Genomic DNA, 16,965 nt, shown 5'->3' with positions numbered 1-16,965 from the left:
TAGTTGGAATGTGTCAGAGGCCAATGGCATGGCCACCTCAGTATGCTGTGGCCATTGGCAGGTGAGGAACCTAGTACTGTTTGTTAGAGAATGGCTTCTTCCCACACCTGCCTTTTATTACAACTCTCTTGAAAGAGGAAGACGAAACTCTGAAAGCTGGAGTCCCAAGTCCCCTCCAGCACCACTTATGTGTGTCATGGGCCTGCGAGAGCCCAGAGTTGCTCCCAGGGTCCTTGCACCAGTCAAGCTATCCTTACCTTAAGATGTGGAATTGCTTGACCTGTTTTTCTCATTAGGTGACCCTGGGATGCCATGCTTGGAGGTATCATTGCTTTCTGGTTTGAGCTGTCCTCAAAATGACATGCAAGAGGTTTTCAGTGTCAGTATCACCTGGGTGCTTATTAGAAACAGCCATCTGTGGACACTACACTGCATCCACTGGACCCAAACTCTAGGGACAGGGCCTAAGAGTCTATGTGTGAGGCTTGTCAGACTGTTCTGACTCTGGCTCACATTGCTGTGTGTCCTGAGTTAACAATGGCTTCACAAACCCTTTAAGGTAGTAACTATCCTTAGCCCATTCTTCATAGGACCAAACACAGGCTCTGAGACGTGGAGCCACTTGAGCTCTTGCGGTACATGGGGAACCGAGATATGAGCATGGAGTTCTGTGATCCCAACGTTTATCAGTCTGCCTGCCTCTTCTCTCCATGGGGAAAGAATGTCCACACATGCAGTGGAGGGCTACCAAAAAGGCCATACTTTCGTTTTGGCCAAGGGTCTATTGAGTCAAAGAGATAATCTTCTGTTTGTAGGAGGGGTCTGGCTGTGACTCTAAAGAGTCAGGTGGTATGGGGAGGGATGCGAACGCTGACTTGAGACATGACGCAATGCTCCATGTGACAGCGTGCTCCTGCGGCACTCACGTTCATCTGAGTGGTTCCCGGCCTCGCTCCCACAGCCCTCCTCCTCTGTTTTCCTCATGGACTCTATTGGAAGGGCCCCAGCCTCCTTGGAAACACTCAAGGATCACCATTGCTCCCTCCTCTACGTCTTCCAGTTTCTAGTCCCTTTACCCACAATGCTTTTCCTGCATTCTGTATCTAATTTCCCAATATCTCTTACAATTTAAGATGTATTTACTTGTTTTGAGATAAGTTCTCACTCTAGCCCAGTCTGTTCTGGAACTCATCACGTAGCCCAGGATGACCTTGAACTTCTGGTCATCCTCCCTGCCTCAGCCTTTAATTTAAAAACATTTGTGTTTGAGACGGTCTCGGTGTATTCAGGCTAGCCTGAGCTCTGTAGCCAAGGCTGACCTTGAACTCTTAATATTTCTACCTTCACCTCCCAAATGCTGGCAATATAGACAATTCATTGCCATGTCTCTTTCACCTACTTTGGAGTTTTTGATGACCTTCTGCTGGTACCCAAACTTCTTTACGTATTACTTCTGTCATTATATTGTGATGTAATGATGCATTGAACAGATATTTACCATGAACAACCCAGGGACGCTTTGGTAGGCTGAGTCTGAGTCTCGTCCATTCATGTGCTAAGATGGAGGATGGGTATGCACAGGTGGAATTTTGGGTCATTCTGACAAGGAGTAGGCTGCATTGTGCGTTGTTTGCTATTGCTTCATCAATGACACGTGATCTGAACAGGACTGTACTGAAGGCGAAAGAGAGAAATAGGCTTGGGAACAAAGCTAAAGAAATACTTACTATCAATGTGTTAAACACACGCACTCATCCTAGCCTAGGACTGGGGTTGATGTAGATCACAGCTCAACATTAGTGGTAGATACCTATTCTCCGAGGGCCACTGAATCCTTTTGCTGGTTGCATAGCAAGGGAAAAAAATAGAGTAGATTTGAGCCAGAAATCTGGGGATTCTGGTCTATCCTGCTTGCTTTCTGTCCTTGAAGAAATTATTTTGCTTCTCTGGATTTTGTAGCTTGCTGTAGACTAAATAAAGTAAGCATTTTATTGTCCTTTAATTTAGTTTCTTTGGAGAGAGTGTCATCACCTAGCCAGGATGACCTTGAATTCAAGACCTCCCCACCCGTGCTTCTCTCAATGTTGGGATTACAGGCATGTACTGCCATGCCTGGGAAGACTATATATTTTAGCCTTTTTGTACCTGGTAGTCCCCACACCCCATGGAGGTAACGATTCTATGAACAGATAGATGTCCTTTATTGTGTGTGAACCTCAGAACGTCAGAGCCGTGTGTAGGGAGATGGGGTGGTGAGGGGCAGACTTGCAATGACATTTCTTTAAGTAGGCGGAGAGGGAGAGAAGTGTCCTGTAAGGATTTGCCTTTTCCTGTGAGTAAGGAGAAAAGGGAAGCGTGAAGCAGCGAAGGGCTGGGGAACCTTGGTCATTGTCTTTGGATTCACATTTGGCTCCACAGTTCTGGCCTCTCTCCAATCCCCCAGAGCTCTTGGCTGAGAAGATGGAAAACCAAAGAAAAGAGCACAGGCCTCGGGCAGCTGCTCTTGCCACGCTGCAGAGAACGCCTTGCTATTTAGAGTCCAACTGTTCCACTTTCCCCGGCTCGCCCCTGGCATTCCAGCGCACAAGCATTTTGTGGGGGGAAAGACTGCATAACCTGATGGTGGTTTTCAGAACAATTAGAACTCGTTTTTGCTGTGGGACTGAGGTTGCGCCAGTCCCCGGGCCTGCCCTGCTCGGACAGTGGACACAGCACGTCAGGTGCTGGGAGCCCTTCAACCTGAGGAGGGGCTCTTGACCTGTGTTCTGGATCCTGGCAGGGCTGTGTTGAGACCCTGGGACCATGGACAAGCTGCTGTACTTTCTCTTTCAAAGAATGGCCATGGCTAATCTGGGCCATGTCAGTAAGCCTTACCGCTGCCTAAACCAGGGAAGTGTTTTGGATACCTCTCAGACCTTGGGCATCATATACTTGGACGTCAGAGCAAGAAACATCCTATTTGGGAATAAGTGGCTTTCCCATGCCCCTCAAGCTTCTAGAGGAACTATTTCTCAGTTGTGCTATTGTTTCCTTTTGGGCCTGGTTACTCTTTTGTGAACAGCCTTTCCACATATGTAGATGGCTAACAGCAACCTAGGCATCACCTAGGACCATTTCCCATACACCATCACCTCAGAAATGCTTCCAGACATTACTAGAGATTTCCTGCAGAGCATAGTTGCCTCTGATAGAAAACCACTGATCTGGACCCAGACTGTGGGGAACACAGAGCTATAAAAATGGTGCCAGGGCTTCACACTGGCAATCAGGTGGTAGTCATAGAGACAAGGCAGGGTAGTGCTATATAATCCAGGAAGAGTCTTTGGCCAAGACGAAACTACCAGAAGCCAATTCAGTGACATAAATGTTGGGTCATGAGTTTAATCTGTGGTTTAATTCCCTAAAATAAATCTTCAGTGATTTAATGATTACATTAAAAATTATGAAAAAAAAAAGTGAGCATGGAAGAATGCACATGAGTGCAGGTGCCTGTGGAGGCCAGAAGACGGTGCTGGAGCCCCTGCAGCTGGAGGTGTGGGCCGCTGTGAGCCTCCCAACATGGGTGCTGGGGCTTTTGCAGGAGCAGCAAGCACTCTTGGCTGCTGATCATCTGTCCAGCCCCTTGATTAGCACTTCACAGATTAGGCATCTTCATTGCAATTTTATGATGAAAGTTGGATTTGTCATCTAATCAGGTGAAAAAACCCTAATCTCTTAAGAGACACTTAATAACCGTTTAGAGTATGGGAGATTTGATTAGGAAAGACTGAAGGTGCTGTGTTAGGTAAAGCCGTGAACCTTAAATGTCTTCAAAAAATCCGATGGTCAAATCCATTTTACCAGGAAAGGGTTTTCAGTGGGAAGCTTAATCTTTGAAGTACTTATTTTGTTTCCTTTGAGTTCTAAGACAAATCCTGCCCTTGCTTTATTCCTTTCTGGAAGCATCTGTTGGTAGTGTTTTAGAAGGATGGAGATGACGGCTTTAAAGATGGAAACATGCACATCCCAGAAGTCGCTCGAAAGGTCTATTTTGAGTCTTATTTTCTTGAGTCCCTGTATTTGTTTCTGCAAAAATGGAAATACAGTCACCCCTCCCTCTATTTGGGCTTTCCATTCACACATTCAACCAAAAATGAATAAGACATATTCAGAAGAAACAATTTCCTCTGTATTGAACAGGTCCACACTATTCTTTATGTCATTCTGTATGTAATGCAGCACAGCAATTATGTACTTAGCATCACATGATAACAGGAAGACACATACCGGTTATATGTAAATGCTACACTAATTTATGTAAAGGACTTAAGCATCCTCGTGTTTTGATATCCACATGGCAAGTAAAGCTAGTCCGTAGAAGAAAGATAGTTGTAATGTGGTGAGAGAGGCTCAGAGAACTTGTAGGCGGTGTGACCTAGCAGCACAACTAGAAAGATCTACATAGGAAGATCTAGGAGTATGACGTTCCTGTTAGGGAGATGGAAGAGGCCGGCAAAGGGTGCCTGACCCAGGAACTAAAGGATGAGAGGAAGCCATTACACACAGAACCCGGCATAAACACTTTGGGCCCTGAGCCAGCAAAGACCCTGAAGTAGGCACAGCATGCTGGTGTGGGGATCAGAAGGGTGACCAGTGAGACTGAAGTGGAGCTTGTGGGAGGGTAGGGGAAGGATGGTCAGAAGGCAAGCAGGGGATGCAGAGGAGGCCCTCTAGCTAGGATGAAGCAGACATTTGCTTCATTTGATTCATTTGATTCTAATTATATGAGAAGCCTCTGAGGGAATGATGGATCTGATTTACAATAGATGTGTCCCCTAGCTACTGGGTTGGAGGACCAAGGATCATGAGATGGGATTAGAAGCATAGAGACCCACGCACTTGGTGTCTACTTTCATTATCCTGATACATAGGAGGTCCAGCCCAGTGCTGGCACACTTAGTAACTGTCATTCTTATGCGAATCAAAGAATAGCAAATCTCAATCTGCAGATTCCATCCGCTGATGACCTAGTCTAATATGCCCATGCCTCTAGAGATCTTGCTTCGATGGAAAGATGTGGAATGACCTCAGACACCTGTGTTTAGCCAAGAGTTCCTCTACTATCTCATCTGGACTTGCTTGGCTTTCTCCTACAGAAGAGAGAGCAAGTGCCCAGCCAGCTGCTGGTGACCTGCAGGCCAAGTTCTCTTCCCATACATTAGGAATATGGCTTTCCCAACTGGGAGCAAGCTGGGATCAAGCTGGGATCCTGCATATGGTTCCAGATACATTTATCACAAGGCCTTTGGAATTTGAGGAAAATCCTTGCCCAACCCAATTAACAGAACTAAGGTGCCCTTTGAAACTACCTCCCACCTGACTGACTCGTTAGCGCATGTGCATACATTAACCACAGCATTATGCTCACCAAACACTGCCTTTCACCGGATGAAGAGACTGGACTCTTTAGATTTAATAACCATGTCTTTCAGAGTCTCTCAAGTCCCTAGCTTGGCTCTGCTAAACGCACAGACAAGGTGAGGTATTAATTAACAAGTGAGATAAATGCCCAATTTACATCCTTGAATCAAGTCAAACCAATTTGGATGGTGAAGGGATGGGAAGGAGGGTGAAGGAGCTGTGGGCATGGGGCAGATTTCATCGGTTTTGAGTGTTCTGGGCACAGTCCAGAGTTATGCCTCCTCATTTGGACTTGGCTAGAGTGCCTTGGATGATGTGCCCACAGCTCAGGCCAGCATCCATATCTCTTAACCCAAGGCAGCCTCCTCTGGAGCAAAACAAGGAACCAAACCTTGCCAGGGGAGGCAGAGTAGATAGCAGCGTTCTGGAAGAAAATTGGAGTGGTGTTTAATTTATACAGAGAAATGAAGACGCCGCTAGTGGATTGAGGAGCCCTTCTATGGCTCATTCTACTCTGTGACTTGGAGAATTCCCCGAGGGACGGGATGAAAACTCTGGGCTTAATTTTTGAGATGTGCCTTCTCTCATCCCGTTAATGTCACATTCCATGACAGTCCTTTCTCTTGGTTCCTACCAAGGTACTCTCTCTCCCTTGGTCACTTCTCATGCTCTGGATTATCGAAGTAATGACAGTCTTTGTGTACCCCATCTTCTCAGATGGAGAGTGACCGGTCTAACATTTCCCAGCATCCAGTTTCTATGGATGAACATTTGGTAGTCTCCGGAAATTTTTGTTAAACTGAGAGTGAATAACTTCACAGGGGCTGGATGCTTGGAGGGATGGATGAGTGGATGGGCAGGTGGACGGATGAATTCCAAGGCATATGGAAGAAAGGATGGATGGAAGGCTGGATAGAAGGGTCACTCATGACAGAGCGTTAAGGCCTTTTCAACTTTGAATCAAACATCGTTCACTGCTCCAACTAGCGATGGAGAAGAGTTTTAAAACATCCTTGGCAGAAGAGGCAGGTGTGGGGTGTCTGTTGGGAGCCCAGGAAGGTGGCAGAGAGGAAGATGGATAAAGCATATGATACATACATATGGACATATGTTACAATGAGTGCGCTCCAGTAAAAACAAGATGAGAAGACAATCTCATTACCTTCTAGTTACGCAGTAACTGAACCTGAAATCATTTATGCTTTTTCTTCTAATTATTTGTTTCTTCCTGAAATAGTCTCTCTCTCTCTCTCTCTCTCTCTCTCTCTCTCTCTCTCTCTCTCTCTCTCTCTCTCTCTCTCTTCTCATTTCGCTCCTCACCTTCTCTGGGATTGAAACCGGAGAGAATCTGGGGTATAGGTACAATGACATAGGCCTGGGCTAGCCACCCCAGGAGGAAGCAGCACTTAAAATGTTTCCCCCAACATGTGGTTTGTGGGACACTCTCTGGGGTGGTTGGTAGCATGTAGACAACTGTACTGGAAATATGACTTATATGAGACTCAAAAGGCAGGGATCAAGAGACCTGACTTCCAAGGTCTCCATGGAGCTCTCCACAGCACTAAAGTTTAAGGAGATGGGTTAGACTTTTCGCAGCTGTATGCATTATGGGAAAGTCATTGGTTGGAGTCTGTTATATGATTGTCACTAGAAATTCTAGAAAGCAACATTAATAGGAACACTATTGAGGCCAGCGCTGGCCAACCTGCCTGTGCATTCTACAAACCAAGCATCTGTCAAATATGCAACATGCATTTGCTCGCTTAAGCTTATACTAGCTCATGGAGTTGACATAATCACACCCAGTTTTTTCCCCAGACAAGCAAACTGAGACTTTCAGAAGTAGCTTGTGTCAGTTATCTCAACAGAGTCTATTTCTGAAGACCAGAGGCTGCAATCCTACCATGCCACAATGTCACCTATGCAGACACTACGGAAGCAAAGGAGGAAGGCTGGAATGCCATCTCATGCTGTGCAGCCATGAGGACAGTGACACAAGATAAACAGAATGAGATTAGCATAGGAGGGGCGTTCTTCTGTCCCTCCAGTTGTAGGCTGATGAGGTCATAACCCTGTCTTGTCAGGACTGCACTGTCGTCCTGTGCACCAAGTGAACAGGGAACTTGATCTAGCTTACGGGAGCTTCAGCCAGAAGCTCCCATGTAGGCTGGAAATGATGGACTTGGGGCATTTAGCACATAGAAGCTGGGTGTCCTGCTTCTAAATCCTGGGGGGACAAAGGGGCCTCTAGGGAGTGAGTACAGGCTCTCCAGGCCAGACAGTCTAACGATGCCTCCTCACCTTGCTGTTCCCACTTGGAGAGGAAATCTACACACTCTCTCTCCTACCCCTGGCTGTGATGAACTAGAGTTCACACCTCTGCCTTGGTGGTGATAATTAAATATTATCCGCCTGTCACTTGGCACACATGTTGTGTGTATTCTCAGACTTTAATGAGCTGGTATTTGTCTCCTGTAAGCAAAAATATTTCTTTGAGTCTCTTTTTTTTTTTTTTCAAATTGGGGTGAGTGGTTCACGTGGAGAGCTCTTGCTTTTCAAATAACAGTCTCTGGCCAGCATGTCTGTGGACGGTCTCCACTGTTTTGGTTTTCTTTTTCTTTTTTTTCTTTTTTCTTTGACAGGGACAATGACACTCAAAGTTTGTCCCTTCTGAAATGGCCATTGCTTTCTGTTATGTGAGCAGTCACATGGATGGTGAGTATTGTAGCAAGTGGTGAGAACTCAGAGGTATGGGGTCACCATGTACGTTATTGTGGGGACACCGTAAGGTGGCTTTTTCTGACAGGGTTTCTCAGCTAACTACCAAAGACTACAGAAAATATTCTGTATTCTGTGAAGTTTTCCCCAGATCTTCAAAAGAAGCAATTTTATCTAGGTGCACTGAAAGAGAAATTAAGACATTCTACAAAATGAATGTTTTAGGACAGTGGATCTCAAAGGAAATCTACATCTGAGGCACCTGGAGATTGACTAGACTTTCAAATTCTTGTACCCTACCAGAGACTCATGAGCTCAGAGACTCAGTGATGGGGTCAGGTCTTAGTCGCCAAGGTTTAATCAAATACTTTAGGTCCTTTCCGAGATACTAGGGAATAAAAAGAAAGTACAATGGATTCAATTCAACCCCGGCTGATGAAGTCAGTAAAGAACTTCAAATATCTCTATCAGCGTTTGTGTTTGTAACTACCTCAGCCTCAGTTTAGAATTAAAAACAAAAACAAAAACAAAAAACTATCACTTTAAATTGAGGATCTTCTCCGCCCCCACCCCCATGTCTAGTGATGGGGAATGATTGGCCTTTTCCAGTTCCCTTTGGAAGAACACTCTATTATCTCCCCCATTCATGAGATTTATGACAAGTGTGTTCTTTGCAGCTGCTCCCTGAGCTGGCACTCATGTTCTGCTTGGATGCCTCTCTGACCCAATGCCAGGTTTCTAAAGCACACAGTCCTTTCTGAGGACTCCCAGCACAGGAGAGAACCAGGTACTCCAGAGGCAGGAGAGCCAGTGGCACCCACCCCCGAAACGTACGTAGAGAGATACGGTGAGCTCACTGCCCCTGGGTCTAGGGTTGGTGAGAGGAACTTTAATATTTACCAATAAACAGCAAAGTGCTTAGCACACCTCCTAGGGAAGTAATTAACCATAGAAAGAACACCCTGTGCCGAGGCATCTCCTCCAAAAAAAGAACTCACTTAATTGTGAATTGCTTACGCCAGGTGAGAGAGAACCGGTGTCTACCCCCCTCACCTGACATAAGCAACTCTGAACTAACTGGGAGTTTCTTTTTATAAACACAGTGCAGAGACTTTCTTCTTGGTGGTTAATTACTTCCTCGGGAGGTTGCGTTAATAGTTCCCATAAGAAGACCGTTATTGTCTTTAGCATAATCACGGCCTCATTTGCTTTTGTCCTAGCCTTTCCAGTACGTGGGCTCTGCCCCTTCAAGGGATCCTGAGTTGTGCCTATCAAGCAAGCCCTTCAGCTTGGGGGATCAGGTACCTCAGGCGGGGAACCAGGATCAAGGTGAAGCTGACAGAGAGGGAGGCAGATGGCGCAGGGCCTGTTGGGGACCCAGACTGCCCAGGAATCTCTTCTCTTCTGTGTTCTGCTTTCCAGCAATTTGCTATGCTTTCAGCTGCTGACACCCCAACAGGGAAGGGAGCCAGGGAAGCGGCTCCTTTGAGAAGGCGGAAGGAGCTGATCTATGAGCAGCCACAGTGCTCTGTGAAATCACCAGGGAGGCCGAAGCAAAAAGTCATTGGATTTCAACTCTCAAAAAATACTTCTCGCCATGATGCCTCACCTTGGTTAAAAAAAAAAAAAAAATGAAAGGGAGTGGCTTCTGTTCGGGTTTTGTTTCAGGAGAGAGAAAACGAGCGAAGGACAGTGTCACAGAGGCGTCTGGCCTGTGGAATTCTCTGATCAGGAGCTTGTATCAGTGTAAGTATGTCTGTTTGTTCGCAAATTATCTATGTACACAAAGGCAATCATTATGGAAATCGCTGGACGTCCATTAAGAGGATGAAGAAAAAGGAGAAAAATGGATGTCTAATACTCTCCTTTGTTTCTCACCAGGTTGCACCCTACTTTGGACACCCGCAGCTGACTCCAGTGGCCATGAGACAGGTGGCTTGGATGTTGGATGGCGAGGCCTGCATACTCTGTGATTGTCTCAGTGGGATTGTAAACTCCCTTGGTAGGTCAGACAGCTGCACTTGGAGATCCTTCCACCCCTGAAACAACTTCATGTGAACTCACCCTGCCTGTGAGTCTTATGGGTGGGGGAGGGCCACATACCTACACTGATGTTATGGATAATACACGGTATTTGAGCTTAGGATGCTGGGCAGAGGAAGACAGATCTCTGTGAGTTCAAGGCTAGCCTGGTCTACTGATCTCCAGGTGTGTCTTCACAAGAGGCTTGATACCTCAGCTGTAAGAAACTAATACAAGCCGGGAGGTGCTGATGAGCGCCTTTAATCCCAGCACTTGGGAGGCAGAGGCAGGTAGATCTCTGTGAGTTCAAGGCCTGCATGGTCTACAGAGCAAGTTTCAGGACAGCCAGCGCTACACAGGGAATCCTTGTCTTGAAAACCCATAAACAAACAAATAATAATTTAGGAGATTTCATGCCCCCCACACTAATGGAACTAATGGTAGCTTCTGTAAAAGCCCTATCATTACACTGTGATGTGTCCCAGAAGAGTCAGCTCAAAGGGTGGTAGTAACTTAACCTATAGACCTAGTCTCAGAAACTAGCATGGTTGAACTGGGTCAGTACTAGGATGGCAGAAGAGAGGGTGGCGAACCTCCCTGTAAGGGATTCAGAGCAAATGTTTGAGACTCGATGGCCGTGTCGTCTCTCACTGTGTAGGCTCCACTTAGCTCCGTGGTTAAGGTGGAATACAAAGTATAGCTGCACACAAAATGTAAACAAGGGCAGATGAGATGGCTCATGGGAAGTGGCACTTGCCTCCTAGACAGATGATCTGGATTTGATCCTGGAGATCCACAAGGTAGGAGGGGAAAACTGACTTCCACAACTGATCCCCTGCCCTCCCCAAATGCTGTGGCACACAGGTTCCCCTTCTCCTCCGCACACACAATAAGGCAAAGACATGTCAAAAAATTAAAAACTAGTATAAACAAATAAACACCAGCACCTTTCCGTGCAAAGGAAGGCATAGGTTAAGGGTTTAAAGCTTCACCATGCAAGATAAAACAGTTTGTGAGATCTGCTAAGCCGTAAGAGTGTCTATAGCTCAAGATACTGTATTATATACTTAGAATTTGCTAAGAGGGCCGATGGCAACCCCACCTGTAGAAAATAAGACTAAAGATGGCAGAGATAACTCTGAGAGGTGATGGCAATGCTACTTTTTGTGAGTGTATGTATACACCCAAATTCATCGAGCTATGCATAGCTTTTTATATATAAATCACGCATCAATAAAGTAGTTAGAAAAAAAGTGCAGATATTTAGTTTGAATTTTATGTACTTTTCTGTATGATGAAATATTCTTTAGATTATTTTCCTTCGGCCATCAAGAAAATGTTAAAACCTTTTATTTTCTCTTACAAATTGGGTTTGGTTCACGGTCTATAGTTGGATGATCACAGATTAGAACACATCCCTTTGTTCCAGAGCTGGGTTTGGGTCCTGGTTTCATACCATATTGTCTTTAGAAGTAATGTAGCTGTTCTTCAGGTCTTGGTTGCCACATCTGCAAACTGACATCTCACAGGGATATCAGGATGAAGGGGCACTTGGCTTATGACATCCTAGTGCTGTGTGAGACTCCAACTGTCATCACCATTGTCAGTGACCATAACTGGCCACCCTGAAAGGTCTGGCAGGACCATTCACCTGGAAGGCAATAACCAGAGCGCAGCTACCTCTTTGCAATGATGAATATTTGAGAGTACAAAGCCAATACCAAACCCTAGGTTGTGTCTCCAAGAGTCCTCCTGGCCCAAGGATATATGTTCTTTGTTGTGTTGGCTTCAAAGGAAACATTACAATATTTGACAATAGTATGGAAGAGAGATCTTTCAGGAAATTGACTCATGACGAAAGCACATACAACACACTTCTTGAGAGGATGGGAATTAGAAGACGCTTGCTCACCTCCCTCATTATCCTTGTTATCAGCACAGGAGGTTTCCATGGCAACGTTGCATCCGGGCCCTCTCCAGCCGGTCTGGCAGACACACTGCCAGCTGTTCTGACCCAGTGTGCATCTCCCGTTACCGTTGCACAAATCAGGGCAGCCATCTGGTTGGAGAAATGGAGAGAATGAGAAGGAGGGACATGAGACCGCGCTGGGGAAGCAGGGGAGCCATGCAGAGGGGGAGCAAGCCTGCAGGGCAGCCACTGGGCCAGCCTCACAGTGGGGCCCATACCTGCTGTCCAAAAGAGTCAGGGGAAACAGGCCATGCATGCAGGTGCAAGAAGGAGTTGGGGCACAGATGCAGGGGTTTCCCAGTGACAACTGACCTGGGTGCAGGGGACAGAGCAATCTTGCAAGTGGGGAGGGAATTCAGTGCACATCCCAGACAACTGTACCAGTGCTGGCCTGACAACCAGACTAGCTAGGCTCTGATTTTCAGTCAGTGGCTCAGGATGCGTGCTATCTTGAGAAAAGCCTGCCCATCTTCCCATATTTCCTTCCTTCCTTCCTTCCTTCCTTCCTTCCTTCCTTCCTTCCTTCCTATCTTCCTTCCCTTCTTCCATCCCTCCCTCCATTTCCTTCTTCTTTCTCTCCATCTTTCACTTTCTACTTCCCTTGCTTTGTTTTTAATGCCTTCTGCATACAAGAAAAAAAAAAAAAACTCCCTACAAGCCCAGAGTCAAAATGTCCTCCTTCTTGCAGAATTTTAAAGATAGATTTACATATGATTTTCAAGAGCTTCTTGTGACCAAGAAAGAACTGGATGGCTCTGCTGGGCATTTTTTTTTTTTTATTCTTGTAGTAGCTTTAAGGGTCACTCCCAAATGTTGGCTGCTTATCACCACCTATTTATGGTCGATTTAAAACTAGAGCAGGATTTAAAGGCCAAGGGAGGGGTAAGTACTGGATGACTGGGGACATGATAGAGGAGATCTTGTGTCCACAGGGGAAGGGCAGTGGAGTCTAGATAGTTCTGATTTCATGCCTTTCTTTTCTTTCTTTCCTCCCACCCCCTTCCTTTGTGTGTGAAATCAGCAGCCTTTTTTATTTCCTAAAAGCTCCAACACCCACAGCCACTGTAGCATAGATCCCCCAACCCGGAGCTCGGGCAGAGGGAGCTGGCTGAGAAGAAAAAGGGAAAGTGATATGGCCCGAGTCTTGCCACCCAAGCCACCATGGCCCTTTGTGAACTGGAGAGACGCAGAGGACCCGTGGCATGTGCCGACTCTCCTAAGACCTACTTGCTGGTAAGAATTTCTAGGCCTCTTCTCATTTTTCTTTCTTTGAGCAGTTTTATGGAGGCATAATCTACCTACGGTAAAATTTACCTGTTGTGCCTGCATGCTGCCATGACACCTGGGGAAGTTATGGAGTTGTGCGATTGGAGGTATATCTTCTTGCTTCATTTAAATATACTCCAATGACCATTAATTTAGCTGTCCCTGTAAGGAACTATCTGAACATCTTGAAAACTCTCTCTCCCTCTGTGACCGCTTCCATTTCCAGAGCTGTTTCTCAACTACACCAATGCAGGCCTGCCTGGCATCAAAGTGCTTTCTAATGATGGTGGGGATTGGCCTGGAAGTGTGCATCTTCCAGGGCATTCCAAAGGCCTTCCCCTCGCATCCCTCTTCTCTTCTTTCAAGCACCCCTCGCGTGGGTGCTGATAAACCTAGTTTGCCCATGTGGCAGCGGTGTGAGTTGAAAGAACTCCCAGGGAGAAAGGTTCAAGGTTCCACCGTGGAGTTTGACTGCTTTAGGGAATGTCAGCCTCGGCTTCCTCTCTCCCATCCTGTGCAGCTTAGAATCAGAGTGAGGAGGGTAAGCCACAGGGAAATCCTCCGGGGGAGGTCTCTGGAGGGCAGCTGTGCTGAAGGAAGACAAGGAGCCTGGAGCAGGGACTCTGGCTTGGTGCTAATTCTAGCATTGTGCACATATGCCTCGGTCTCCACGCCTGCCCTTACCAGCTCAGGATTCCACAGCCTTCCCTACCAATGAGGTGACTGTGGCCCTGTCTGGGGAACCACTGATGTCCCTCCTGCTTACACCCTGAGACAGTGCTCCAGGGCATGCCTTCCTCACTTCCAGGGATATACCATAAACACTTCTGTGGGAGCGAAATGGAGCTCGGGAGGAAAAGCCCAAGGGACATTGGATGAATCCTCAGGGAAAAAGAGACCCTGGCCAATCTGCAGCCACCTTCTGCCTTACAGTCACCACCAGAAGAGTGCGGGGGAAGAGGTCAGAGAAAGTGCCCTACATGAGAGACCTCTGAACATTTGCTTGGCATGGTTTCTGGTACATGCGCTTCGCTATCTCGCTACTCTGAGGCCTCCTGTCTCACTGAAATCATGCCCAGAGTCTCAACGGAAGGCTCATTGTGTAGGAAACCCACGTCCACCACATAAAATTTAAATTTGCCAAGAGCCCCAGCATGTCAGTCAGAGATATGTGCTCAAAATATGTATGCTCCTCTATGGAATGAGGCCTCCCCCACTCTCTTCATCCTGACCAACTGAAGTGAGATAAACAGGGTAGAGTAGCGAGTTTTCGCCACTTCCTACGAGGAAGATGAAAACACGAACAGTGGGGAGCTGGCAAATCTCTGAGAAGTTTCAGGGCAGCTGGGAATTAATGGACAGGACTTTGCTTTTAGCTTGAAGAGGAAGAAAGCAGTCTTGGTAGGTGCGTGGCGTTGCTAGGCAACCCCAAGCTAGCCCTAGCGCGAGTTCATTCGGCTGGTGGCCTTCCCGAGGAGGAGGCGATTCTCGGTGTTTGTAAAGAGCAAAGCCAGCTTCTGCTTAAGGAAAAACAAAACCTAGGAAGCAATTAGTCTGGAGGGTAAATGGGCATCAGGTGGCAGCTTTTCTCTCGAGAGGATGCTATGACTGAAGTTGGGATTGGCTTATGGGCTCATACTTGGGCATCCAAGAAATCGCTGTATGGAGTCCTCCCGAGTTTCAGGCCGGCTATCGGATTTCCTTGAGTGCCTGCCTCTAAATGACTGGTTTAGAGTCCTGGAAGGCAACTCTGTTTGGGTGCTTATCTCCTCTGCTAGAAAGAACTGATGGCTGCCCGGGGCCTTCAGGCTCTATTGTGACCCTGGATCAGTGATTCTTAACACAGGATTTATAAAAAGATTTCCCTCCCTTTCTCTGGGGGACATCTGACAAGATCTAGAGACAGTTTTGATTGTCATGTTTAGGGGTAATGACACTTGAAACCTCATGGGTAGAGCCTGGGGGGTGCCGTTCAACATCCCAAAGGCCCAGAAGAACCCCACCCCACCCTCCAAGAATAACACAGGTTCAGATGTCAGCAGTCCTAAGGTTGAAAACCACGGCTTTGTTAGATCTCAGACAGGGTTGTTGCTGATTCACAGAGCCTCGCCTGACCTCAGCCCAACAGTGAGGGCTTGAATAAACAGGTGTCATTCCCACCTGTCCTTCTGAATCTCTTCTAACAGCCATGAGGAGGGAGAAGGAACTTTCCTTTCCAACACAGGGCCTCTCCTCAGGAAAAGTTCCCAAGGACACTCATAATATGGGCTGGTCTTGTCACCTCCCATCTTCCCCACAGCAGATACACATGCATGCAGTAATCTCTGCACAGACCAAAGCCCCACCACTAGACTCTTACGATGCCTGATTTTTCAACCCTTAGTCCTCTCCAGCCCTGGATTCCGGCTCTCACTTCCATAGTCCTGTCTGTTCACCTCGAAATCGGGAGACTTCAACCTCTTTCCTTTTGTCCCCTCTAAACTGGTTCCTTGATCCACGGACAACTCCAGAACTCATCCACGGCTGAGACCCAAGCCGGGCAGCAGCTCTCCTGCCACAGCTTCTCTCCTCTCTTGTAGCTAATTCCAATCTCCACCGCGAAATTTGCCTTTTAACTCCGAGCTAAGAAGCAACGCTACTGCTGGAGACAGCCTGGATGTGTCCCAAGAGTCCATCTTTGGAAGCTGTATCCTCAGTCTGCTGGTGGGAGGTGTGTGGAACCTTCAGGAGGTGGGGCCTTGCAGGGAGGTCCTCAGGTTATTGGGAGTGCCCCCATGGAGCACGGTGCAGCCTCAGCTTTTCTGTGGGTTCCTGTTTAAGATGCTACAGAGAGGCACAGCCAATGGGGACTCTTTCTCAGACTCTACATGTAACATTCAAACTTTCAGTCTTTTTTTAAAATAAAGGTATTTTTTTCTTGTACTAATGCAAAATGTAACAAAAAAAAGAATACACAGCCACACCTGTTCTTCCTTTTAAATATCTCAGAATCTGCTCCCTGTTGGTATTATGTTAATTTTGGTTTGGACTCCTAATTTTGCTCCACCCTGGACACTGCCGAAAGCACAGCTACTTTCCATGGGGAAAGTCCTTAGCGTGGTCCCGAGACCCTCCTGACCTGGCTCCCACCATACTGCCCTACCCCAGAATCACTTGGTTTTGGCCACATGTAAACTGGATGACTCTCATTTCCCCAGTTCTACCCCACCCTTCATATCCCTGTCGGGCAGACATTCCCGTTTAGAAGCCCCATTCTTTCTTTTGTGTTATCCTACCTGCCCCTCTCTCATTATTGACTAGCACGTAATTGATGTGGGCTAGGCCACACAGCCATCCTTATGACCCACTGCCAGAGTGCCAAAGACGGTAGACTTTGCCGTTAACTACAGTTTGAATGGTGTTCCTAGGCTAAACTGAACGGCTGTCCTGGGCAGGGCTATTGTGTTGTTCACCTGCCAGATGAGGGATCATCTCTAACTTACTTACTGCTGGATTGTAGTACTCAGTGGGTAGCTGAAGGGAACAAATGAATGAACGAATGAAATGTCCGAGTGGAACTAGTGGGGCCAGTAGAAATGCGACCGTTTCTG

The 16,965-nt window shown here is 46.9% G+C and overlaps 1 protein-coding gene across 6 annotated transcripts in view; it reads right to left on the bottom strand.

The window, feature by feature from the left end:
• The window catches only part of Tenm2 (teneurin transmembrane protein 2), a 961,804-nt gene that overhangs the window by 88,827 nt on the left and 856,012 nt on the right, over positions 1-16,965 (bottom strand). For all 6 annotated transcript variants that reach the window (XM_038326028.1, XM_038326022.1, XM_038326023.1 and 3 more), the window contains one exon: positions 12,053-12,199. In XM_038326028.1, the coding sequence (XP_038181956.1) occupies positions 12,053-12,199 (147 nt within the window). The remainder of the gene's footprint in view (positions 1-12,052; positions 12,200-16,965) is intronic.

The sequence above is a fragment of the Arvicola amphibius genome, chromosome 4 (genome assembly GCF_903992535.2).
Source record: "Arvicola amphibius chromosome 4, mArvAmp1.2, whole genome shotgun sequence".
Taxonomy (NCBI): Eukaryota; Metazoa; Chordata; class Mammalia; order Rodentia; family Cricetidae; genus Arvicola; species Arvicola amphibius.
This window is presented reverse-complemented; position numbering and strand designations above follow the sequence as displayed.